This window comes from Poecilia reticulata, chromosome 10 (genome assembly GCF_904066995.2).
Source record: "Poecilia reticulata chromosome 10, P_reticulata-male-v2, whole genome shotgun sequence".
NCBI lineage: Eukaryota > Metazoa > Chordata > Actinopteri > Cyprinodontiformes > Poeciliidae > Poecilia > Poecilia reticulata.
In genome coordinates, this window is record NC_088839.1 from 15,710,067 (window position 1) to 15,737,405 (window position 27,339).

The 27,339-nt window shown below is 38.6% G+C and overlaps 1 protein-coding gene across 1 annotated transcript; it reads right to left on the reverse strand.

Moving 5' to 3' along the window:
- Positions 1-6,606: 6,606 nt before the first annotated feature.
- Positions 6,607-25,442, reverse strand: slc34a1b (solute carrier family 34 member 1b). Its single transcript, XM_081612028.1, has 12 exons — positions 25,430-25,442; positions 25,184-25,363; positions 24,673-24,819; positions 24,248-24,391; positions 21,726-21,837; positions 21,051-21,246; positions 19,832-19,927; positions 19,695-19,761; positions 19,426-19,593; positions 19,087-19,203; positions 17,120-17,244; positions 6,607-16,983 (listed from the first exon to the last, which is right to left on the reverse strand). Exons 1-12 carry the CDS (start codon positions 25,440-25,442, stop codon positions 16,381-16,383), a joined length of 1,968 nt encoding a protein of 655 aa, XP_081468154.1. The 3' UTR covers positions 6,607-16,380.
- Positions 25,443-27,339: the final 1,897 nt, after the last annotated feature.

Genomic DNA, 27,339 nt, shown 5'->3' on the forward strand with positions numbered 1-27,339 from the left:
TAATCCTTAACAATCATATTACATTCACACTTAGAATCCATTCTATGATAAATCAACACACACACACACACGCACACCCCTACACACACACAAACACACACAGCAATAGAGCTGTTTTGAGATGATAATTTATTTTAACGTTAAATTATCCAGCAAGCGTAACTGAAACAGTGAAAAATCTGTTTTTACATTCAAATACATTTAAAAAATAAATTAAACTTTGTGGAAATATCTTAATTCAACCATGTATTTTTGCTTTCAGTGCACACCAAAGTCATGTCTGGAAACTAAACTGGATGTGATAAAAAATAAATAAAAATAAATATAAATTAAAAGAATCATAGCGCCCCAGGATTTTTTTTAATTGTTGACCAATTTGAAAATTGGAAAAGCAATCATGTAGCTGCTCCCATGCTGCCAGCTGCTTGATGAGTGTGTCCTTCAGGCTTTAGCTACTACAAATATGTGAATGTATCAATATTTCTTGGACTTTAAAGGCGATTCTTTTGCAGAGTGTAACCTCCATAGAACAATAAAAAATTCAAGTGCAGGGTAATAATGTCAACTGGAGATCTTTCTGTTGTCATCTGATGTGCTTAAATGACAAGTAGCCTAGAGAAAAATAAACATTTAAATCATATATGTACTGTGACAGAGTCATTGTTTATAGTTTTATTGCTCACATCATGTGAGCATTAAAAAGGGCCTTTTATTAGATACTTCTCAACTGAACAAGGTATTGAGATTTTAGTAGTTTGTTTATAATCCTTTCCAGTTAAATATCTTTACATAGTGCATACATTTACAGTGCTTAATGTATTTTGAAATGCAGAAAGTATTTCAAAACATACTTAAGGTATGGTTTTACAAAGCAGCAACGCTCCTGCAGTGGAAGACGTGTTTTAATTGGATTCATTAAATTCAATTTGAAAATAGTACCAAATGACTTTAGCCATAATGAGCATGTCTCTGATGTTCAGGCTTCTGGAAAATAGGCATGTTGTTTAAAGTTATTTGAAACTGGGACATTTGGTGGTTAAAATATCCCAGTTGTTATTTGGTGATAGAAAAAAAAAATATCAGTATTCCTATATGTTTGGAAGAATTGTCCTTCACAAAATGATACATCTTACTCAGTTATAGTTTAATTTTATTTAAAAATTTTATGATCAGTTATTATAATCGTGATTATTTATTACTATCGGTTTAATATTAACATAGTTATATTGCTGGTGTAGCTATTTCTTTTTTGTTTTCAGACTTTTTCTTTTGTGAGTAGAAAATCTAAAGCACACATAAAAAGGCTCGATGCTGCAGGAAAGATAAGCTTTGTGGCTTAGCTGTGTTTGCTGTTTGCCTGCTGCAATCACCTTCAGTCTTTTTCCTGCCGACTCACTGCTGTTTGGCCTCAGACAGAACAAAAGCAGACTTTATATCTGTACTGTGTGTGTTTGTGTTTCCTACGTATATGGTGGTCTAGAACTGACCAATTACTTGAGATGTTCTGAACTTCCTGGCAAACTAGAAGCAAAACATGTAACTTTTGACATGAGAAAAATACTATTTTAGCTTATGTTACGGTTTCTGCCTCAAGGAGAACCTGCTGGTAAATCATCACTGCGTCTTTGCTGCTTTGCAAGTTTGTCGTAAACAGAGACATTCTTATTTCTAAGGTAATAACATTGGCTCCCTTTGCCCAAAGAAGTTCATGAATCTTGTTCTGTCAGCAGTTAGAAATCACTGATGGCATCTTTGTGATGAATTGTCCTTCTTTTTTGCCTTTTTTTTGTGGATTCTCACTGCAACGAAACAGCCGTCATCAACCTGCAAGCTTCGTCGCAGATTTTCAGACGGTGAGCTGCTATACTGACACCTGGGCTCAATCAGACATTATTACCTTCATAACTGAGAATTGGCTGGGTAAACGTGGAATACTGTCTGATGCCGTCGAATCCAGAGACAATGCACTGAGGCGAGGCTTTATGGCTTAGTTGGCTGTGTTGAAGTGAAAACCTGAGTTTTCTGTATCACAAAGGAGAATCTCTTTGAGCCTGGCTAGATCACCAGGGAAACACGGGATGAACTCCTGACCTGCCTTGTGGCGGGTTAGGAGTTCATTCTCCTTTTAAATTGTCTGGAGGAAGATAAAATAGATGTTTTTAGACAGGTGAATGAGATCCTATCAACTCATAACAAGTAAAACAATACATATAAAAGCTTCTTTGAGATGATAAGACTTCAGCCTAGGCATAATTTCAATCACCAATGTAATTCAAAGATTATTTTTTTATAATCTGTTATGTCCTTATCTACTTCTTTGAACTAGCTGTCTTTCTCAAACAAATGTATAGACAAATAAACCTGATTGATTCTCAAAATCGGCAGTATGTCAGAGTAAATTCGGCTATTAAATAGAGTAGGATGTGTTTTTTTTACACCATCTCCAGATCGGACACGAATTCCCAAAACCTGCTTTTGTTTGATCTGTGGAAAATCCTCAGATAAGACAACATCTGTAGCAGTTGTTGTAAATGTTGTAAATGTTGTTGTTCCCTGACCTCTTCCTGCTCTTTCTCTTCCCCTTGTCAAGCAGTCTATTGCACATTTAATTTAATAAAATCAATTATGCAACAAACAAGATTTCATCCCCCCACATAAATCTGCTCTGACAAGGTAAGGCATCAGGATCGACTACCCATCCCGCCTGACCTGGGATAGACTGGTGCAGAAAAAAATTATGTTTTTTATTTATCCTGACTTAACAAAGTGATATAAACTTTATGAATGGAAAAAATAATAATTAAATAGAAATCAAACACTTGCTGAGGAAAATAAAAAGTTAGCAACTTTATTTTTATTTAATTTAGTTTGTTTTCCTAGGATTAAAAACCACATCAAGATTAAAAACCTCCTTTTTTAGGGGAGTCTATGTACAATTTCTTCCAACAAACATTTCTCTTCAGCATTTCCACTTTCTCCTAACTGTATCTGTAGTATTTTAAACATCTCTTTCCACTCATTACGGGTGGGGAAAGTGAAGTGAAGTGTAGTTTAATTGCTGTTTTGGTGATATTTGAACAGAAACATTAATAAGCACAGTTCTTACTTACATTTGTCCTCTACATCATCATTTATTTAAAACAGAATATCAAAGACCAATTCCAACTGGACTGCTTTTCATTTACACCATTTACTAAGAATTCAAAGTTATTGTGGCTCCAAAACTCACATGAGACGTTGATTTTAATTTTGCTTTTTTTTCCCTCATAGAATCAAAGTCTATTTTAGAAAGGTCTTGTCAAGTCACCATCTGGTGCTGCTGCTGCTTTTTGTTGTTTTTTACGACATTATAGGGTATAAATATGTTCCTCTTCATGGTGAGTATTGAACCAACCTCACAGCCTTTGACTTAAAATAACCGCCAGAAATTACTCACAGTCCACAGTAAGAAGATAAGGTTGTGTCAACCTAAAAAAACCTAAAAGTAAATTGTTAATATTAGTTTGGTGTAATCAGTGTTCATGATTTCTTAAAAGTTGAAAGACTCAAACTGGAAATAGGACCACAGACAATGGAAATAAGTTGTATTTTAAAATGCTTTGGAAAATCGACACAGTTAAACTGTAATATATAGCTCAACTGTACATTTCAGAAATGCACATTTCAGTTAAACTGTATAGTATTTATTATTTATCTCCATAATTTGTCTAAATAAACTGATTCATATGGATTATGTCCATAAGTCCAAAGTGGATACCAAAGGAAAGGAAACAGGAACCGTTGTGCATGAAATAATGTTTAAAACCAGCACACCTGTAAGGATGTAATAAGTATGTTGATTTGGACCCAATGCTTAGGCCATTAAAATAATCTTTTAGTCTTTCCCAGTGTCACCTAGCCTCATAAATGAGGCCTCTTTGTGAGGCCTCATAAAACCCTCTTTATGAGGCTAGGTGAAAGTGCTGATTAGAGGTTTCCTCTTGAATATTTAATCAAAGTGTTACAGAGTCACAGCGAATGGTTGAAACTAACCAGGCTTGGATGAAACAAGTTATTTATTAAATCATTAAGGAAGACACCTCAGCAGTAGGAAGATCAAGGAGAATCCAACTTACTGACGAAAGGACATTCAGTTGGAGGAATCGCTGGGAAACCTCCAGGAAGTCAGACGAGGAACTGGAAGGAAGAATATAAATAAGAAGAAAATGGGCTTCTTAGCACAAAGGCAGCTAGAAATAACATAACCAGTTCAGCTTCAGGAAGTATAAATAACACAGGATATAAACAGGATTTAGTAAAATAGAAAAACAACTAAAAATATCACAATGACATCCGCTCAGTTTCCCTTCGTGTTAATATCCATCTGCTAATGTGGTTATACTTTTGCTCAGGTTCAAATTTGTCAAACTCAAAATTCACTTTAATGTGCATGTTCAGAAACACCAAATAGTGTCGCAGCATTTATCACCTTTGCCCTTTTGTTTATTTATTTACTATGAGAGATTTTGATTGACACGTGAAGCTGGCAGAAACTCAGACTGAAGCAGAGGCGAAATCCACCTTCCGTGTCTCCTGTGTGTCCTCAAAAGAAGACATTAACTGTGTTTCTAGTGTAAACGGTGGATAGACCTTGGAAATCCAGTCGGCCTCGTGGACCTTGTGCTGTGTGTGATTTGTTCCCAGCCAGCGGGAAGCGTGAGCAAGAGCAGCATATAGAAGAAACCTTTCATCAAAACACAGTTATCAGCATCTCCTTTCTTTAAAATGACTTTTAGATGTGAAATCCAGCTGGTCTGCATCCAGCTGGAACAAATACACATTTGAAGAAGACCTGTTCCTTTTTTTCTGTCTGTGCTTCATTGAGACTAAACAGTGTATTATGTTTTTTTTATTCAAGCAGAAACTTTACATGAATGAATGGAACATATCGCAGTCCATTCTAATAATGGGGAAAGTCTTGTGTTGAATCATGTAAGACATGGTTAATTTAGCTGATAGTGTGCACTAAATTGACAGTAGTGCATGCATGCTTGCCTATTTCTCTGTTTTTGGCCCAGTAATGGTCTAGCTGCCTGTCTAGAATGTGTCCCTTTTCTCATGGGATGTGATAGCTGAGGGTTCTGGATGAGACAAATTACCCAGGTGGGATAATCTCTTTCAACAGCAGCCGTCTGTCTCCGATTATCTGCGAGTGAGCAATACAGTACAGAGATTTGATTTCTATTCAGTTAACTTTTTTATTTTTTATGCAACTAATCCAGAACGTAGCTCCATGAAAAATATCGCAAACGCATAACAGACTCAACGAAATTCAATGGGAATGTTCACCTTAATCCACAAGATTAGAGCCTGCAGAACAAGTACAATGCTGTGAAAGAGGTTGATGTTTTTGTTGTTACTCTATTATCACACATTCGCCAAACGAATTTCAGTGTCAGACAAAATACAACTTGAATAAGTTTTTCATCATCTTTTTAATGTATTATTTGATTCATTAAGGGTAAAGCTATCCAGCCCCCTAAACCCAGTGCTTGGTTGGACAAGTTGTGTAGAAACAAACAATTCACACAACCCACCACCATGTCTGGCTGCTGGTCTTTTAAAGTCTTCCTTACAAGCTGTTTAGTCCAGTCTCTTTCGTTTTGTTAAATCTTGAACACTGACCCTAACTGAGGCGAGTGAAGCTTTCAGTGCATCGGCTGATGATCTGGTTTCTTTGTGACCTCTTGCTTGAGTTATTGACGCCTTCTTGGAGCGATGTTGGTCCATCAGTGTTTGATGTTTTCTCCATCTGTGAATAAAAGCTCTTACTGTGGTTCCCTGGAGTCCCAAAGTCCCAGAAATGGCTTTGTAACCTTTTCCAGACTGATAGATGTCAGAGACTTTGTTTTTCATCTCATCTCCACTGACAAAAATTCAATTATGTTCGACTTGAGTGGTAATCAGATTCTCCTGGTCTTGTGGTTCTGGTTGTTCGGTCATCTCTCTCTATCTCTCTCTCTCTCACTGCTGCATTCTGGCAAAAACACTTTTAGAGTCTCACTTTTCTTTTCCGTGAGAGAAACCTTCAGAGTTTCACGCCCGCCTTTTGACCAGACCAACCTGCAGTAATCTTTAGAAACTGCTTCTGTGAGTGTCTCCCTCTGTACTGGAGCTCCCTGGTAAAGTCCCAGTGCAACTTGCTCTTCCACCCACACTATCATCTCTACTGATGCTACAGAATAATTTACCAGATACCTGGAAAAGTACTTATGTAAACCCAGGACAGCCTCCTTAAAAATGTAACTTCCAACTCACCTTCTCTGAGATGCTCTCCTCCTCTCGGAAATCCTGCTGGATCACTTCTCCAACGTCAGCTTCAAAAGGGACATTTCTGTGTTCACTGCTGCAACATAATCTTATTAACACTGAAACCACTTCGAGGAGTGTTTCATTTGTTTATTTTTCTACACAAAACTGGTTAAATCCTAACAGTTGTATATTACACCAAACTGTTGAATGTTTAGGAAATTGTTTTTTTTTTGTTTTTTTTTTAATCTTTTTCTGTTTTCAGTAAATACTTAATCTCTCTGGTACAAGTCAGTTTATGTTCAGATTTGTCAAATTATTCAGAACCAGACATACCTTTGGAAAATGGAAACAAAACTGTTTGCAATGATGCCAAACAGAATAATTTTTCTTTCCCCCCCATTTATTGTATCATAAATTTCATTAATTTCAATAGAGAATATGAGTCAGTTCAGCTATATTTGCAGGGTTTTTTGGTGTTGTTGTGCTTACTCGGAATCAGAGATGTTGCTTTCCTGGTCTTGCCTTATTGACAACACAATGTTTGCGCACTACTGAACCTGTGCAAACAAATACAGAGGTTAATGCAACATATCGACCCCTAAGATGGGATTCATTGGGGATCCAAGTTGTCTAAATTATTTTTCCAACGCAGCACAAATTGAGTGCGACCTTAAGGTTATCGTAACCCACACTAGCTGCACACACTCACGTACTTCTATGATTTATCACATACAACTGTCGATGCATTTTTTTTTTTTTTTGCTTTTAGTCTAAGGTTGAACGGTGTGATATGATGGTTACAAATGGATGTGAATGAGGATAATGACGCCGCACCGTTTCCTGTTTAAACCAAGAACTAATGACACAAATTTGGAAACGTGGTAAAAAGGAGTGAGATGTCACCGCATCACCTGGCATTCAGCAAAAAAACGTAAACAGCCTTAACATCCAGCCTGCTCACAACAACAGCTGCAACACAGACGGCATTAAAGTGTGTGATTCAAATCAACCACCCACCATGCCCTGCAGGTAGAGAGACAGCTTCATTCCCACAACTCCATATTTATCGCTCCCTTTCTTTCAACTGGGAGATGTAGAAGCAAAGGTCTCTGTTTTTTTTTTTTGGTGCTAGTTATTATCAAAAGCCTGTTTGGGTGTGGTGTCTGCAGGGAAATCCGTGTCGGTGCAATAAGTCACTTCATTCATCTAAGTGGCTCGGACTCGGTGATTTCTGTACTACAGAAGCAGTGAGGGATCTGTTTCCTCCATCAGCAATACATTTCCTCAATTTCCTGTCATGCTATTCCTAAATCCAGCTCAGTAAAGGGTTTGCTTAAGAGAAAAACAGTAATGGGTGAAAGTATTTTTTATATATATATAAAAACATTTTTGTGTCCACTGACACGTTGCAGGGCAATACTTTGGCTTAAGTGGGTAAAATTGGAAAAACTCCTGATAGCACATCTACAAGGTTTAGTTTTGTCTTACAGAAATACGACAGTTGGACATGAATGAACTGGGATTTCTGCTAGACTCAATCCACTGCCCGCTGTCCCCACATGCTCCTGAGGAGGAAACCAGTCAGTCCCTCAGGTGGGTTTGGTTTCATAAAAAAGTACGTTAGTTGTTAGATGAATGTCTAAATTGTTTGTTTTTTTTTACTTAATTTTGACTTTAGCTGTATCTTTTTTCCTTTGAGGACATTTTAAACCATCGAACAATTTCTTGTTTGTTTGGGCCTTTTCAGGACAACAGCTGCTTTGACTCCTGATTTTCCTGGAGAAAAAATATTTTTGCTGAATATTGCAAAGTGCTGGGGAAAATTATGGGCTTTCCGATAGATTTGTTTGGGGGGGGCTTTGTTTTGGCCACTTTTAGAAGTACTTCAGGTCATCAAACATATTTTTACTTTCAGGAAAAATATCCATCCATCTTCCTTACACCCTTATCCCTTAGTGGGGTCAGGAGGTGCTGGTGTCCATCTCCAGCTAACGTTCCGGGCGAGAGGCTGGGTTCACCCTGGACAGGTCGCCAGTCTGTCGCAGGTCAACACAGAGACACACAGGACAAACAACCATGCACACACACACTCACACCTAGGGACAATTTAGACAGACCAATTAACCTGACAGTCATGTTTTTGGACTGTGGGAGGAAACCGGAGAAAACCCTTGCATGCACAGGGAGAACATGCAAACTCCATGCAGAAAGACCGGGGCCGGGAATCAAACCCAGAACCTTCTTGCTGCAAGGCAACAGCTCTACCAACTGAACCACTGTGCAGTCCTCAGGAAAAATATAACCAGAGTAAATGAAAGAAACTGCCTTCAAATTATGATTTCATTTACTAATGAAAAGAAGCTATCCAATCCAACATAGCACCATGTTGGTTTGGTCCTTAAGCCTAATAACTGGTTTTGCCACCATTGAGGAATTGCTGCCATCAAGAGTTTAAGAGAGCAAACATTAAGTGTTTTCTTTGCAGTCAAGGGATTTTAGCCTGCTGTTTTCTGCACAGTTGTTTTAATTCAGTCATTTAATTTGAGTCATTTTATTTTGTGTTTTCTGATGCAGAGCAGAATTCATGATTCCATCAGTTGTAGCTCAGCAAAGCAGCCCAGACCGTCACACTACCATCATGTTTGAATAGTTTCCCTACAGTTTTGGTGAAGATAAGATGATTTGGTGACAATGAGATGTTTTCTGGCAGATCTGGGATGAGTCTTTCTGAGCTTCTCCATAGATGTAATTTTTTTTTCCAGCCTCTTTCTCACTGTTGAATCACTTTCTTTGCTAAAGAAAGTGAGCACTGCAGTGACTTATATGGTGTTATGGGTTCCACTGTGCAACCCCATTGATGCACTCTTAAAGTCATTTTGTTCAGCAGGGTTCATCACTATGCCATGCAATCTCCATTTGTGGATAATGGCTCTCACTGATGTTCACTGGAGCCCCGGCCTTAGAAATGACTTTGAAAACATTTCCAAGGCTGATTGATTTCAATGACTTTGTTTCTCATCTATGCTTTCATTTCTTTAGACTGGAGCAGGATATCTTGCTTTTTACAGATCTGTAATAATCAGGCCTTGGTGTGGCTTTTGAAATTAATCTGGAAAACATTTAAAAAGTTCATTTTGGGCAAATGTAGGAAAGTCAAAGTTAATTTATGATTAATTAGTAGGACCTAGTTGAATGATTTTTTTTTCTCCTAATGATTGCTTTTCATATTTAGTTAAATATTAGGACCTGGTAGTAAAATTATTTTCATGAATTGAACTATTTAGGTGTGACAAAATGTTTAGTTTGTGTGTTGCTCTGTGACTGGTTTGGCCCGTCTGTTGTGCACCAACCAACCAGTGCAGCTGGACACCAGCACTGGGCAACAAACTACACACTAAAGTTCTTGTTTTCCTTGACTCTTTGTCAAAGAGGCAGGGCAAAACAGAAGCACAAAGAAACTGGAAAAACAACTCCATCTTTGCAGTTTTCTTGCTCCATATTCTGTCATTATTTCTACCAACGTCTCGGTTTTTCTTCCACGTTGTTACTCCACAAACTAAGTGTTGAAAACATCTCAATTTTGTGGATAAGGTTTCAAAGTTTTTTCTTTTTTTAATATCTGTCTTGGTGGTTGTCAGGGCTCCTCGCTCAAAAGGGAAAATGAACAACCAACTCTGTACTTTTGATGTTTTAATATGAGTATTAAATTGTTGAAAGTGTTTTCAAAAGGGGGTTTTAATCTATTTTACAACTTCAACATATCTCAAAGAACTTTGGCAGTCATAAGAAAATGTCACATTTGGTGAAGCTCCTTTTTCTGGTTCAGGTAAATTTAGTTGATGCTGCTCTGAAAAGAAGCACAAACTGTTAAAAACTGTTTCTTCTGTATTATTTATTTAAAAGCATCAAAGTACTTCTTATTTATAGAGATAATTTCAAATTTAATTGCTTTTTGAAGTGATTTACCTTATGAGAACCTTCCGGTCTTAATGAATAATTTCTGAACTCATACTGAGCTGCATACAATGACCTTCCTTCAAAGTGTGCGCTTTTCCACATTTATGCACAGAAAAGATGAACAATTCTCACAATAATGGCGTTATTTAAAACTTAAATGTATGGAAGGTTAAACTGGTGATTAAGTCCCCGTGCCTGGGTTTGATTTAAATTCAAGACGACCTCTGACACTTATTATTATTCCCAGTAGCAGGGGACATGAGAGGTGACCCTAATTGCAGTAGTTCACTTCAGATTTCACCTTATTCTCCTGTATTCTCCATGTCTCTCTCAGGCTTTAGCTGCTTAGGTAACTCTCTGCCACATTTTAAAAGGCTTTTAGTCACTCCTCCGTGGTCAGCAAGGTCTGATTCTCTCTTAGTATGTGTAGGCATGAAGATCAAAATTGTGGACAGCTAAGAGACTAAAAACAAAGATTCTCATTCAGATGCAGCTTCACGATTCAATTTAGCATGGCCACACCTCTGTCGTTAGGAAAATCAACTAATTTAGAACAATGTAGAGGATAAACCAACTGTTTTAGTTGCATGTTTGATCCGTGATAGTCATAAATACACAAACAACACATTTTTGGCATCATTATTGGAAGTCAAACCTGTCTGAAATGAGACGATCCAGAGGGATTTTACTGTGTATTCCCATTTTTATGATGGTAGATGGGGCCCAAAATATCTCACTACAGAGCTTTTCGGTTTCAGAAATAGCTTCTCTGGATGATCATTTAGATTAAGAATCTTGCGGTCTCTCTGAGAATGTGTTCAAAAGCTAGCGCAGCAAGAAATAGCTGTGCCTGGAATATTGCTGAATCAGTAGTAGTGAAAATGAAAATGCTTCCCAGGCAAAATCTGTTGGCGTTGGTGTTGAAAGGGTTTATAAAAATCAGTATGTGAAGAATGTGGCTTTACTAAAACCTTGTTCAAACCAGACTGGGCTCAAATAGAAGGGAAAAGAATGGTTACTATATTTATGGAGGGAAAGAAACTGATGAAATTGCACACGCTAATGCTAATGGATGTGACAGATTAGGCTCACAGGAAGCACATTGACATCTGTAAAAAAAAATAATAATAAAAACATTTCCATCTATTCTAAGAAATTGCTGCATTTAATAAGTGAGGATAAAATGTAAAAAAGTAACATCAATTAGCTAAAAATAGTTTCTAGCCGGTTCAGTCATTGGGACTCAGGATGTTGTATTTATCAGTATCCCTTTATTACTTTCCTCACAGGAGAAAAAAATATAAACCCAGAGACAATCACGCTACAACACTGACAAAAGAGTAAATATAAATTGTAGAAACATCTGTGTAAAACAAGCAGACTAAATGACAAACAATCAAGTCCAATTACATTTTAGATTTATCTGAATTACAGCCTGAGGAACAACATTTCATCAATCTGTCTGTCCTTAATTTAGGGCGTCTGGATATCTTTCCAGATGGAAGGTGCTCAAATTCACCATGAAAAGAATGATTGGGAAAGCAGAGAATAGAACGAGCCACTGGAAAAATGTAGAGGAAACAAAATCAACCTAAAGATGGATCCTTGAGGAACTCCAAGACTACGAGGCGCTGCTGAAGAAGAGAAATTGACCATTCAAACACAGTGAGAGATACTAGTAGAAAGTGAATCACTGAAGGATAACACACTTTTCCCCCAACCAGATCTCAGAGACAACATTTTAGGACGGCGTGATCAACCTTCTCAAAACCTGCTGTGAGATCTAAAAATCACAGTTGCAGAAGTGCCACTGTTTGAGGACAGGAAAACGTTACTGTAGATTTTTTATTTATTTATTTTTTGCTGCAGTGACAGGTGCGGTTGCCACACAATTTCTCAATAATAATATCATACTTAAAAAAATACAGATGTATGCATAAACATTTTTCTTTCTGATTTTAGAAAAATGGCAGCTCAGAGGCTGACATAATTTTTTTGACCAGTGTTTTTTTTGTGTGTGTTGTTCTGTATTATCCTTTTAGAGCCAATGATTACCAGCTGGCCGTGCATAGTGACATTGTGCAATTATTATAGCAAGGTCCCAAAAAACACAACTGTCTACTATGAGATAAAAATGATGTAAAAATCCACAACATGGACATTTTTGTTTGCTTGTTTTGTAAATGTAGATAATTTTATTTAATCAAAATTGAGCTCTCGTGAGACACTAACCATTCACGTGTTTTACACAACCTATTGAACATCATTTTGGAGTAAAATATGAACACAATTAAGCAGTACATAAAAAAGATGCATTTAGGAAGTGTAAAGGAAATAAGAGGAAAAAATCTGGTATGAAGAAGCTTAATGAAACACTCATCGATCCTTTTCCAACTTTAATTAGCGATCAGCATGACAAGACAAACTGAAGTACTTAGAGAGGTGAAAAGTCTCACAAAAAAAGAGAGAGAATCATGTTTATGAAAGCAGATGTTATCAGTTTAGGTTTACTTTTATATCTATTTCCCCAATTTCTCTGAGCCGTTTATTAGCCAAAACTAAAAGTGAGTTTGACTCAAGTCTCATTATTTTTACAGACTATTGCTGAGCTGTTGAAATTCAAGTGACTAGTGACGTGAAGATCTTGCTGCAGCAGCATATTTCTGTCCTGCAGATGAAGCTCCGAGATGGGATTCTGCTGCATATGCAATCCTAATGATGATCAGTTCCTACTCTAAAATAGAATGTGTTGCATTCAATATCAACAGCAGCAAGCCGCTGTCGTTCAGTGATAAACCGCTCGACACGACTTGAACTTTCCTCCTTTTTTTCATTTGCTCACAGCACAACAAAACCGAATTGCTTCTAATCTGAATTTCAGGCTAACAATGACGAGCATTACTGTGAAGTGGCAGACAGTTTTCAGAATTCTATCCAAGCGAATATCTGAAGGCTTCCCCCCCCTATTCTTTGCAAAATTTCCCAAGATCAAAACATCCTGAAGATCTGCTTTAAAATCGTCTAAATGTATCTATAAACATATATTTTATGTGGTCTTTATTTCGCTGATTGTTCACTAATGTTCTCTAACAAACCTCAGAGGCTTTTGTAAAACAGGTGACCTTATGTTGAAATTAAATTACATAAAGGCAGACGTTGTTTTCCAGGTACAAATGGTCACACTAAATTTTATTAAAGGGCATCTCCACTTATCGATTATCCACTTTTTTTTGTGTTGTCTACCACACATAACCCTCCAAAAAAAAAACACATTTAAGCACGTGGTTGTATTTTTGACAAAGTGTGAAAAAGTCTTCTGAATACTTTTGCAAGGTGCTATACCGTAAATGACAATTTCTTAACATTCCTAAGTGTTGAAATATCCAAAACATGTTTGAAGAAAATCTGCGTATCTTTCAGTCTTTTCAGTGTTAACAAAGACAACGCAATGTTGACGATCAGATTGCTATAAATAAAAATCGTATGCTTTCAACTATTGCCTGCATTATTTATTTATGTATTCTAGCTTTGAAAGAAAAATGCTTTTGAAATCAAATTTTCTCTCTGGTCAGCGTGGTTTTTTTTTTGTTTTGTTTTGTTTTTGTGATATGTTCTACTATGAAAATGTCAATAGATCAATATAAATATTTCATCAACCTCTTGCTAGATCTGTGCAATCTCTCTACCGGCTCCCAAAATCTGGACATTGCCATCGAATTTTCACACAGACAATTCAGTCGCCGGTAGTAAAGCAACACCTGTCTGTGGGAAACGATTTGCGTCAACATTAACATTTTGCTGTAGGGTTTCTGCTTTGTCACTGGACCAGTTGGACCAGCTTTCGTGGCTGAAGAGTCACTGCAAACGAGAGTTGTCGACTTTTCTGAAACACATGATCAATTGTTAGTCTGCAAACGAGAACAAAGCACAAATTCCCACATTCTGCGACACCTCCCAAATGAAATGTGCACACTCGCCCACTTAGTGAGCACACACAAGCGCAGCCAAATGACAGACTGCAGTACAGGACACACAGACGGGTCGCTGCAGACATCATTCATGCGAAGATACTCTTCGGTTCCTTTTAGCAGCTGTGTAAATCCATTCACCCAGAAATAACCTCAGATGCAGATCAAATTTTAACAGACAGCTTACATCATCGCAGCCTTTCATAAGCTCCATATTATGGTAATTGCACCTAGTTTTGTTTTGGTTTTTTTCCTCGACTAGATCAACAAGTCGACAGATCAATAGCCGAACTGTTGTAAATAAAAATAAATTAGGAGACATAAACTACAGAATGATTCAGAACCCTTATGAATAAGATAACTTGTGAACATCACTCACGCATAAGGAGAACAGAATAATAAATGACATACTTGATAATTGCAATATGTTGACGTTTAACTGCAATAACAGAAAACATGGCACAATGGACTCGTTCACTACAGTGACTGATACATCGCAGTTCCTTGATCCCCACTTAGTTGGTTTCGCACCACTTATTGAAATGTTTGCTCATTCCAACGCCTGGTGCAGGTATTTTTCCGTATCTTTATCTCAGAGGGTAAATCAGGAAGCACAGGTGCTAAATACGTTTAAACCCTCAGCTGCACGTCTTCTAGCATCTGTTTTTCTCTTTCTGAGTCCATCTGGTGATTTTTCCCGAGCTTTATCTGCAGATTGTTTGATTAAAAAAATTGAATTTCCAGTATGTGTATTTGCTGCTACCAGTTGAGCGAGCAGCTCAACACGAAGATCGTTTTTGCAGCCGTCCCTAATTTGCATCCTGGCCTCATCACCCTTTGATGGATGTCACTTCTGTCTCTTTGAACTTGCATGTCTCTTACCTCTCAAATTAAATCCGTAGAGGCTGCTAAATTATTGAAAAAATACTGTTCCTTTGCTGTTGTTGTGTACTAATTTAGAGGAAATCTTTGTAACCTTTCAGATCTTAAAAAAAATAATAATAATAATAAAGAATTTGAACCATTGCAAAAATATTGTTCATTTAAAGTTGTGTTTTATTTGATCATGAAAACGGACAGTGCCTAAGTACTCGGTTCTTTATTGAGAAATGTTGACATTTCTGTTTCTAATCTTAAATTATCTCTGAAAGAAATCACTATAACTAAAAGGTAAAAGATTATAACGTTTTACTCATTTGTTTCACCGTATTATAAACACAAATGTGTTTTCTTCAGGGGGAAAAAATTAGAACACCCTAGACCCTATCGATAAGTGTCGCCCCCTACAGGAAGTGAGAGAAATTGCACATCAATTCTTCAGCAAATAAATATAATCTGTAAAATGTTTTACTGATTTTTGTCATATTGGATATTTTGATGGGTTTAATACTCCCAAACATGCTGAGAAAGCATAGAAAAGGCAACTTTAGCATCTATCTAAATAACAGTTTAATGTGGTTGAAAAAATGCCTCTTAATGTCTAAATGTGGGGCTGCACAGTGGAGCAGTTGGTAGAGCTGTTGCCTTGCAGCAAGAAGGTTCTGGGTTTGATTCCCAGCCCGGTCTTTCTGCATGGAGTTTGCATGTTCTCCCTGTGCATGTATGGGTTTTCTCAGGGTACTCCGGTTTCCTCCCACAGTCCAAAAACATGACTGTCAGGTTAATTGGCCTCTCCAAATTGTTCCTAGGTGTGAGTGTGTGTGTGCATGGTTGTGTGTCCTGTGTGTCTCTGTGTTGCCCTGCGACAGACTGGCGACCTGTCCAGGGTGTACCTCGCCCGGCACGCCAGCTGGAGATAGGCACCAGCAACCCCCCTGACCCCACCAAGGGACAAGGGTGTAAGAAAATGGATGGATGGATGGATGGATGGATGTCTAAATGTGGTTGAAAAATTTGTTAGGGCCACTGAAATGGCCAGTTCTGGCTAAATTTAGATTGATCACAATGGGCCGGGAGAGCCTAATATTCTTGACAGCTTCATGACTGAAGTGGACATTTAAACCTAATAATCTGCATTTGAATAGATTGAAGACTGCACCTTTTAAATATAGATGTTATTATTGTTTGACTTCAGAAAACAGAAAGCTTCTATTGTTTCTTCTTGTTTGCTACAAATTCCAGATTTTCAAAGGACAGTACAAAATGCAGTTTGTTGTTAGTCCAACTACAGTGGAGTACTGTTGCACCTCTCCAAGCCTTTTAATTTGAAAACTGGCACACCTGGTCTGATCTCTTCCAAGCAGTCCAGAACCGGGTTATTATAAGCCAGCTGTTCTTCACTCTGGGATGAAGCGGACTCATCCTCCGTTCTGACAGACGTTGTGTGCGGAGCGATCGGCTCTTTGTCCTCCTCTTCGTTCTGACCCGCCTCGCAAGTGAAGCTGCAGCAGACAGTTGCCTTCGTTATCAAGCGGTCAAGAGGTTTGAGAGAGTGCATCCACTTAGGCAGGAAGTCCCAGGTTCGGAGTTTGGTGGGCAGATGCCGGGGGCTGTGAGCCTGCATCGTATTTACTACAGCAATGAACAGAGTGATGCCCAAAAAAGGACCCCCAACTCCAGCCATCACCTGCCAGCCAGCCAGGGAAAGGCCCAGCACCAGGGATGGAAGGAGCAGGAAACACAAGAGAAGGTACAGGATGGCAAACCAGCGGTATTTGGCCGTGCGTTCCCCCAGAACGTAAGCCATCCTGATGGGCAGACGCATGAATGGAACAGGATACCACAGCAGGATGCCAAAAACGTTGAAGAGGAGGTGACACAGCGCAATCTAGGCGGAATAAAGGCAAACAGTTGAAAAGCAAGGCACCAGACTTTTCCTCTTTCTTTACATACATGTGAAATAAAATCCTACCATCGTATAATTTTTGTTTTGTTTAGTAGTCTCTAATAAAACAGAAGCGAACCTGGATAGAAGCTACTATCTTGTTCCCAGGACTGGCCAGAGCTGCCAGTAAGGCGGTGGCAGTGGTGCCGATGTTGGAGCCCAGCGTGAGCGGATAGGCCCGCTCCAGACTGATGACACCAATTCCTACCAGATAGGACAATAAAACATGTAAAGACAGAAAAAAAACAACAACAAAAAACGCTGCAGAAATTGTGTCAGTGATGCCTCATTGCTCTTCATTTGCCTGTTTGGTTTTGTTACATAATTCCGCATGGCGTTAGACAGAGATTTCACTGGGAGCTGAAATCCAATATGCAGGACAAGCAGAAATCTATTTTTGTATTAAAAGCTGTTTTTTTTTTTTTTTTTGCCTTTTCATTTTAAGCTTGGTTAATTACCTCTGTTGGATGTGGGGATTATTCTGATCTCATATTTATCACTGTGTTGCAGGCTGATGACTCAGTCATCACCAATTTTATATGCTTCCTTTAGCCGTCCGCAGACTGAGCTGCTGATGAAAGCTGCTCTTGCAGATTTCATAAGACTCTGTCAGCGGATGTATGCAGTCATATGTGTTTATATTTATCTACAAATCAAACATAAAATTTAAAAAAAAATCTGATATTTTCTTTCTCAAAAATAACTACATATTTCATAGGTAGTAAATACAATATACCTGGAATTTATTTCTTTAAATGTCCTTTTAGGGGCCACGTTGTTAAAATTTATATATATATGTATAGGAAGCTGTGGCCTTAGAAGCAAAAGCTCAGTTTATGGGCTGTTATATTTCAGTATATACTTCAAATCCAAATTACTTTAGGAGCCTCTGAGCCTTTATTTTGTTGATGTTCAACATATTTAATCTTTTAATAGACCAAACGTGTGCTACGTTGTTGATTGTCTCTTACAGGAGAGACGATTTCATGATAGAGTACAAGCTCAAAAGGTTATAAGAGTATAGGTTCTTTAATTAATTGCTATATTTTTGCAAGTTTTAATGAAAATACTGAGTAGGAAAAAGAATATGCATTTAAAAAATAAAAAATAAAGATAGAGATTAAAGAGATATAATAATCTTGACTCCATGTCCGAACCAGCCCTGATGTAACTGTGAACAATTTTAGTCAAAAACAGCTTCACTTGGGGGCAGGGTAGCTCCAGTTTTGAGGCCTATGTGGGAGGAATATGAAAACATATCATATGCTCTAATATCTTATGGGTTAGGAGCACATGTGCAGCAGGGCAAAAGAAAAAACAGAGGAGCATGAAGAATAAGAGTGAAAAACATATATTTCGGACAGATTTAGCCTCATAAAAACAGTTTTGTTGCTGGATGAGTGGGAAAATTGTTGTTTATGTCAGTGGTACATAATATAAAAGGTGTGGTGTGGGTCTCGGTTTGCGGAGCTCTATAGAAAGTAAATAGGAGTTTGGTGTGGATGTGATGATATTCCCGCCCCCACCGTCTAAAAAAGCCTGCTTAGGTGCTCTCTCATGTCTTTTCTTGTTGCATCACATGGAAATTTGCTGCATTTCTTATCTCACGCTCCAAATTCATTTCCCATGCTTCCACTAAACTATAAAATCATATAATTTTGATTGCGCTTTATGTAATCACAGCAACAACAAAAAAAATGCTGTTTTCTTGCAAAGGGTTTTTGATTATTAGCCTTTAAATAAGTATCTGCCATTTCTTTTCGCATTTATTCATTTCTGATTCATGATGTGCAGACGTCTCACTTTAAGTCCTGCGTTGATAAGCACATCACACGTCCGTTTCCATAATTTCTATCATTTTACATTCCCAGTAAATTTATGCAAAAGTAACCTCGGGGGGGATTGAGAGCGACTTCAGCATCTCGAACTGAAACAGACTTTGCATTTTCTTCCATTTGTAATGCAGAGTCTTTCCAGTTCACAAAAGAAGATACAGTAATTTGATGTCCCCTTGATAAGAGCATGGAAATAAAGCACCACGCTCACCAACTAGAGGAGTCATAGCTGAGGTGAAGACGGAGCTGCTCTGGACGACAAACGTAACCCCGGCGCCTACAAACATGGCGATGTACCCCGACAGCCATCCGAATGGATATGGCAGGTCTGGTCGCAGAAAAGTGAGAAAAAATTAAATGCACAAAAAATTACAGCCGTCAAGAGTTGTAATCTTCTAAAGGATGAGTTACACTCAAATCTGCCTGTAGGTTAACACAGCCTATAGATCAACAATGAGGCCAAACTGGAATAGAAAATCCATTTCCAGGATTGTTAATTTAATGACAGCATGAATTTAACAACATATGAAAGCCTGCAGAGTGAGCCCACCTGTATTTATGACTTTATGGATGACCTTTGCCATTTGACCTTGAAGCAGAGAATTGAGCAGCTTGACCAGAAGCAGCAGACATGTGCAGAGGACGGCCAGAGAGGCTGCTAGGAGAATTAGCCCCACTGTGAGGTCTGACAGTTCTGTAGAGGCAAACAAATGTCGGCCTACAAAGAGACGGATCCCACAAACTTTAGGGTGTTTTATTGTACTGAATTTTATAAATATAAAAGTATAAAAATGTGTCATAGCATAACTACAAACCCACACTTGACATGTGTTGAGGATAAGTGAGAGCCGAGACCACAGTCTTCAGCACTTTTATTGGCAGCAGACTGCAGAAAGAAAGATGGAGCTTTACGAAAGCCACACTTAAACCACAGAGTGTATCAAACTAGTCATTACCGAGGCTGTGTCATCCCAGCACCACTGTTTCACCAGGCTCCGGTTCCTCATGACCTCATCTCCCATGGCGATCCCTGTGATCACACATTTGTCCAGCTGATGGGAAACGGATACATTTTTTTTCAGCACATTTCAGGGCAGTAAGGTTAAAGAATGAAAAAAAATGTATTTTTTTTTATAACATCTGCTGCTTTAAGAAGTCAGTTTGAGATCATGTTGCTGTCAATGAAAACATTGATGTGTCTGCTAGGTATGTATCTTTTCGGTGAAACAGTTTTGGGAATATCCAACAGTTAATTCCAAAATTTGGAATATTTTGGAATTAATATTCCAAAATATTATATATTATATAATATATTGGGATACTAAATGTTGATCTAACAAAGTTCAATGTTTTTTCTTTTTTTTTTGTTATTTAAATGGTTATTTAAAAAATAAGAGCAAATTCCTGTCTGGAAAAACTTGTTACAGTCGTATTTTATCACTTGTGAATTGATTGTCAAAGTGTGTTGGAAGTTTGAGTTTAAACACAGAAAAGATGAAAAAAAATCAGAATAAACTGGAGCAGAGCAGAAGTTTAAGAGTATAAGGATGTGCATCACAGAAGGGGAGGCATTTGTTATTTGCTGGACATGCAAATAAACCAGACAGACTCATTCTGGCTTCAATGAGGGTTTGTGCTGCCCCCCTATTGTGTGCTGCCCTGGGTAGAGAATCAGATGATTCTATATGATTTTATATTCATATAGAGTGAGTCCACTCTATATGGGCTCTATATTAGGAAAAACTGGGGAGAACTCAGGTAAATTTCGTATGAAATTTTGGCATAGAAAATTTGGTATAAACCTGCAAACTAAATGTTCCTCCGGCAATGAGTGACGTGTTGAAAGGTATTTCTGTTAGTAATGTGTAACCATGTAGCGAGATATATATATAAAAAAAAAAAAGACAATCATTTTACCAAAGAATGATGTCACTAACAATAATTTCTCTGCGCTCCATTTCTCTGGTGATTTATTGCAGCTACCACTGAGTGAAGAACATCCTGATGCTTATTTGTGAGCATCAGGATGTTCCCTACTTTCGTCCTCTTAATATCTCAACACTTTTTGCCACAAAAAAAAAACACAACTAATGAAGGATGATGTGGCACCAACTGTTTATTGAGCGGTTTATTGGACAGGGTATTTGCAAACGCGACCAAGCGAAGGTTTTTTACCTGTATAATGAGCTTGGTGACCGGCTCAGTGATGACCTTCAGCAGCTCAGGTGCTTCCTCCCCAGGCTGCAGTCTGAAGACACTGACCAGCCACTGGGACAGATGGGTAATCACCCCGCTCGCCACCTCCAAGGGCAACAGCACCAGCACCGACAGCCAGTTGAAGCAGTCGTGGACTGTTGCTCCGGCGAAGGCCCTGCCGAGGGTCGCAGTCATTAACTCTGCTCACCAAGGTCACCCAGCATCAGACTGATCATCTTTGAACAACAGCTTGTTAATCTGATTTATTTATTTTTTTTCGTTTTCCAGACACGAGTGATAGCTCGTCTGTTTTGACTGTGACGTTGGTTTTTTGCAAAATGTTGGCATAAATAATTATTTAATCATGCAGATAAAATAATACGCCATCTGCTCGGCATGTTATCATTTCATAGCATATTTTTTGCCGGGGTAGAATTAGACTGGATGCGTGCCATTATTGTCACTTTCCCACTGAAATAGAGCTTATAACGCAGCCAGCAGCTGCCAGTGATTTCTCTTCCACCTCCTCTGCTTTCGTCCGGGCAGTTTTCCTCTTTAAACCCCCTAATATAATCATTACTTATCTTTTTAAGTTTCCTCCTCCCTGCTCCTGTGTTTCCTTCATTCTTTGACTCACTACGTTTGCTCACTCACCGTTGAAACTCATTTCTTTCTGCGGCCTGCATCATGGCTACGATGGTGTTGGTGACAGAGGTTCCGATATTCGTGCCCATGATAACCGGAACGGCCAACTTCACTTTCAACACTGCGAGAGAGAAGAGACAGAACAGAGGTTTTGTCACGATCTGCGTCAAGGTCATTACGACGCAGCGCCTCACACCCGTACAAAAGGAGCTGTTTTGCCGTGAAACGTCCAAGTTATCAAGAAGAGCCATTCACGGCAGCAATAATTATGCGACACATGACCCACTACTTTAATGGTGATGAGAGATGGCTGTGGTTTCCAAGTGAGAGGAGGCAGCTTTATGGGAGAGGTTAATGCGGAGAGCATCTTTAAAGAACAGAGAGGACATCCTTCATGCAGGCAAACATCCTTACCTTCCTCTAAGTTTGGTAATGATCAGCAATCTTATTTATTTTTTTATTTTTTTATCTTTTAAAAGGGGCAGAGAGCCAACTTCTGTAGAGTGATGCCACTGATTTTCCCACTTTGAATGTGGAGCCTGAGAGCAAGAAACCCTGGACTGAATGAAAGAGAGAAAACTCACAGTTGGCGTAGTGCGACCTGACATCATGCAGAGCCACTTTTTCACATTCTCTCACCTTGTAACCACAAGCAACATATCTTTTGGGGACTGTAAATGGTAGACCGACACAAAATAGTATATTTTTTGTGATGCAGTAGAAAATCTATTCACTTAGTACTTTTTTCAAAGGCTTTTAATAATAAAATTGAGGCAATACTTTTTGCTGTATTTACATCATCAAGTCTGTTTTTTTTTATATATCTTTGCAGCTTTGCACTTCTACTCAAATGCTTGGTTGGAGCAACAGTTTTCAGATTTTTAAATTGATTTAGGTCTGGACTTTAACTAGGCCATGGGTATACCTTGATGCAAATCACTGCAGCTGCAAAGCAAATCTACTGCCCGGTCATTTGTAACCTCCAACAGGTTTACTTCCAGGATGGGCTGCATGATGCTGCCACCAGCATATTTCAGGTGTGTTCAGGAAGATGTTCTGCGTTAGTTTCGATGCCCACACACTTCAAATAACATCCTTCAAAAAGTTCTGAAATCTTTGGTCTTTATCTTCTGACAAACTTTTACCTGGTATTCATGTTTTTCACAGAGAGGAGAATTTTATTCCTCCCACTTGTCTCCTGTTGTTTCATCGTCACCATACAGGAGTTGCACTTCCAGCTACTATGTCCAACAGCGGAGAGCCTGCTGGAGGTCCTGTTATGACATTTTATGGATTTTGGAGGCTTTTAGTATTTGGCCGTTTTCTTTCAGGATGGATTTGCTTTGACAGCCAAACCCGTGTTCTTTTGACAGCTGTTTTGAATGTCCTCCACTTGTGAACTATTTTGAAAACAGAGGGATGACTGATTTCAAATCCTTTAGAAACATCTTTAAACCTCTCTTACCTTGCCATTCACTTTCACTTCAATAGTCAAGAAAACACCAAACTAAATATCTAAGGTTTAAAAAAAGGTAAACCTCGCTTTTTTATTACAGATTTGAGAGATTTTTTTTAAAAATCCATTGTTTTTTTTTTTAAATATAGTTTATTTACATTGCTTCCTCAGCATTTTTAAAATTCATTTTAAATGTTCATTATATCCAAACTTGCAAGGAAATCATGTAACTATAAATGTTTCATAAACATATGTTTACTGGTAGAAATTAGTTTCTGCTGTCAGACCAATTCTCACACCTTATTTTTTTTCTCTGAGTTTTAACACATAAACTAATGATTTTTTTCTCTGTATGAGGTTACTGGATTTGTTATAAAACATTTCTTAGAGTGAACCTATGTAAATAATCACAAAGTTTGGTGCAGGTATGCAGTTAATGCTTTTACACTCACACAGCTTCAACTCAGACAGCACTAATTTGGTCAAAGCTAATCAAAGTTTAATAAAGGTGCTAAAAATGTTCAGGTGATTGAGAAAATAGAGATTTACTTGCCAGTTTTTGTCCTCGGTTATTTTTCAAGATAGAAAACGTAATTGGCTCTGCATCTGCTTAACACCTACTTGTAGCACTGCATTCATATAAATGTGAACAGAATCTAATCTACCTCTTTTACCTCATGCATATTTTAATGCGGGCTGATTTTGCTAAATTAATCTAGATTCCATTATCTATGCCAATAGCAAATCAGACAACGTAACGTCGCGTCGCCTGCAGTCAGTTGGGTTTCGAAGTCGATTTCTGAGAAGCTCTATTGTCGAAAATGTACAAAGGGAGTTTCCAATTCCCAGGGTACTTTGCTGTCTGAATATTGGTCCAATTATTGTAATATGTATGCACGCAAAGTATTTGCCTGGAGATAAGCACACAATGCAGTAAACATGCAAAATATATATATATATAGCAGGCTGGTTATCTTTCTCTGTTCCCTCCATTTCAAAATCTTATTTTTCAGTTTAAACCAGCTCGTCTTCAAAACACACAAACATTTACACAGGTTTTCGTGCGCCTACTCACATCCCGAGGCCACAAGACTGACAACAATGGAGGTGGAGGTGGACGAGCTCTGAACAAGGACGGTGACCAGGATCCCCACCACCAGTCCTGCCACGGGGTTGGACAGCACGACATTGTCCTGGAAAATGTCCCCCGCCACTTTACCTGGTTAAATATCCCACCCACGTACACAGAGGGGAAAGATACAAACACAGACAAAAAAAAAACAACAAAAAAACACAAAATTGATTACTCTGAGGAATGACATATGGGAGCTGTGCAACACTCGCACTACTTATTTCCTCTTCTTCCTCAAGAAGGTCACCAGATGATGGCTTGGCAGTAAATGATACAGTAGGACGGTGAATTGTCCCTCACTGAGTCACTCTTTTGTCACACACCAGCTAGCTGAGTCACAGTCGGCCCGCAGCGAGGGCTATACTTACCCCCTGCTAACTGGAAGGCAGAGCTCAGCGTGTCCAACGAGCAAATGAAGAGGAAGAGGAGGATGAAAAGGAGAGGGATCTTTGATAGATTGATAAGACGCTGCTTGATCTTGCCTGGACTCACAGCTGTGGTGCGCGGAGAGTTTTCTGTTGGAAACAAAGAGCAAAGGAAAGGTTTAGACTTGCATCAGGGCATAAATAGCTTAAGACTGACCTATTTTATCCATAAGAAAAGAAAAAACACCCCAGAAAAATAGCAAGTTTCAAGCTAGCACATCTCCTTTTCATGTGAAATCTGGCTCCTGAATATAAAAATGTAGTACTTGTATGAGAACAAGGCTTTCAAATGTACAACATACACAGTGAAGCTGAGTTACCGGGGAGACAGAAAATCCCATTGGCATTTTGCCTCTGTCTTGTACATGTTCCTTATCTATAAGCCTTTCTAAGGAAATCAAACCAGCTGCCACACCAAGAGATGAAAGTGTTGAGCTCCTCTTGATGCCTATACCTTTTTCTCTGTGTTCGCTGCCTGTGTGTATCGACAGTACAGTCGGGAGGCGATTGGGACGTTCATTGTAGGACTCAGAGCTGCCAGTGAGGTCAAGAGTGGATCCGATGCCAGACTCCCTGTCCTCCTCCAGAGAGAGTTTGGCCTGGGAGGAAAGCTGAACCGCGTGCATCTTCAAGCCTGAGGGAACACGGGGTTCACATTTAGGTTCCTAGTGGTGACATTAAAGCTTTTCAAAATACGTACCAGTCAGAATCATATACACACTCACTATGAACATGGGCGTTGTCTTCAATTTAGAGTTGGGTTTTTTTATTATTATTTGAACCATTCTTTTTTCCCAGAAGGAAAGTAAACACATTGCATTTCAAGTGATTTTTGAGAACAGAAATTTGTACACAGGTTTTAATGTATAAATTATTTTTTTTTTCAATCCAGACATGGTCAAAATTAAACATACATCCTTAAATAAAGACAGTAATTTGCATCTTGATGACACACTTTTGCAGCCATCACCAAGCTCCTGGCACTTTTGTGGCTGGACATTGATGTTCATTTAACCTGCTTGACTTCCTGGCATGTTTCCATAGGTAACTAACATGTGTTTTTGGGGGCCATTGTCCAGCAGCAACATTGAAATGGACTGTATTTGCATGAAAAAAAAAACAGGTTTAAATCTTCAGGAACAACCAAGAGCCACAAATCCTTGACACAATGACAATTGGAAAATATTGGAGCAGCATTATTACTGTCCACAGTGAAGAAAGTTTAACATCAGCCTAAACTGGGAGTATGCTGCTAAGAATGAAGCTCCTGCACCAAAACTGATACCTTTAAGCAAACATAAAATTTACAGCTGCCACGTGGATCTACTAAATGCTGGAGAAAGTTTTTATGGTCACACAGGTAGCTACGATGATCAAAAAATACCTGGAGAAGAAAAGTAAAGATTTTTAAATCTAAGAACACTGTTTTTTTTTTTTTTTATCAAGCATAGAAATATTTATGAGTTTTGTCAAAATCAAAAATTATGAACGAAGCATTAACGGTGCTGAGCTCAATTGGTTGAGGTGGTACAAATCAGTTTTCCATTTTACTCAGAAGTTAATATTGCTTTCAGTGAAGTTGGAGAAAATTACATAAAGGTTGGTGGAAGCTGAAGGTTTCTCCAACCTCAAAATCCAACATGGCTGCTTCCTTACACAGGCAGCCAAAAACTGTCTATTTGCACCCCTGCTGATTTATTTCTCATTAAATCATCCAGACATCTTCAAAACATTATTACAACCCCCTTTAGTAAACATGTTGCTACAGTGTCTGAATACAAACACATACATTATTAGCTCGAATTGCTAACACCAGGTAGCGATATTGTTGACAACTTTAGCTAACATGGTTTGGTTTGATGTCATTCCCAGACCCAGGTTCTCAGATTAGAGGTATATACAAGGTGGGGACTTGTTTACCATCGTTCACTACGTGACAGTGAATCTGATAAATAACTAAAGCCAAAAATCCTTCCACCGTGGAAATATATTATGGTCTTCTTGTCCATGATGAGTGGATGTAAAACTGCAAAAGGCTTGAATGTTTCCACGGTGAGTGAGATCTGTGCCCCGTCCACAGGGCTCCGCAGCTGAGGAGGGAGGAAACATGTGGCACTCCGAGAGCCGTGTAAAGATGCTCAAGTAATTAAAATCACAGGATGGCACCACTGCAGACGAAACAGATGAGAGTGAATGTGTTTATCAGCCACCTGCAGCAGTCAAAAGAAATCAGTGGAGACCAGCATTTCTCGTATATGAGCCGCATCTCTCACAGAGGCGCCGAGACCGGCAGCAGACAAGCAATTACAAAAGAACAAAAGCCACCCGCATTGTTTCTAAGTGGCACCTTTTTCTTGATTTGAGGTCAGATTGAGTGCCACACCTCCTGGCAAACGAAAGCGTTTTCAGAATCAGTGAGAAAACATCGGTATCAGTGTAACTTTTCCCCCGTTTCTACTTTCTCAAAGGCACCCTTCACCTCTCAAAGAGCTACGATTGCCTTTAAAGAATTTCCTATTTTAAGCTTAGAGTGCCTGCTATTCCCTTTTTACACATCAGCTGTATTTTAGAGCCTTCGAGGCAGAGAAAAAAAAATGTGTCCCTTAAAAG

Coding starts and splice junctions, on each gene's coding strand:
- slc34a1b (XM_081612028.1), bottom strand. Junction 21,838..24,247: donor CAGTCTTGTGGCCTCGGGAT/GTGAGTAGGCGC, acceptor TCTCTCTCGCAG/TGTTGAAAGTGAAGTTGGCC. Junction 21,247..21,725: donor GAAAGAAATGAGTTTCAACG/GTGAGTGAGCAA, acceptor GACCCTCGGCAG/GGCCTTCGCCGGAGCAACAG.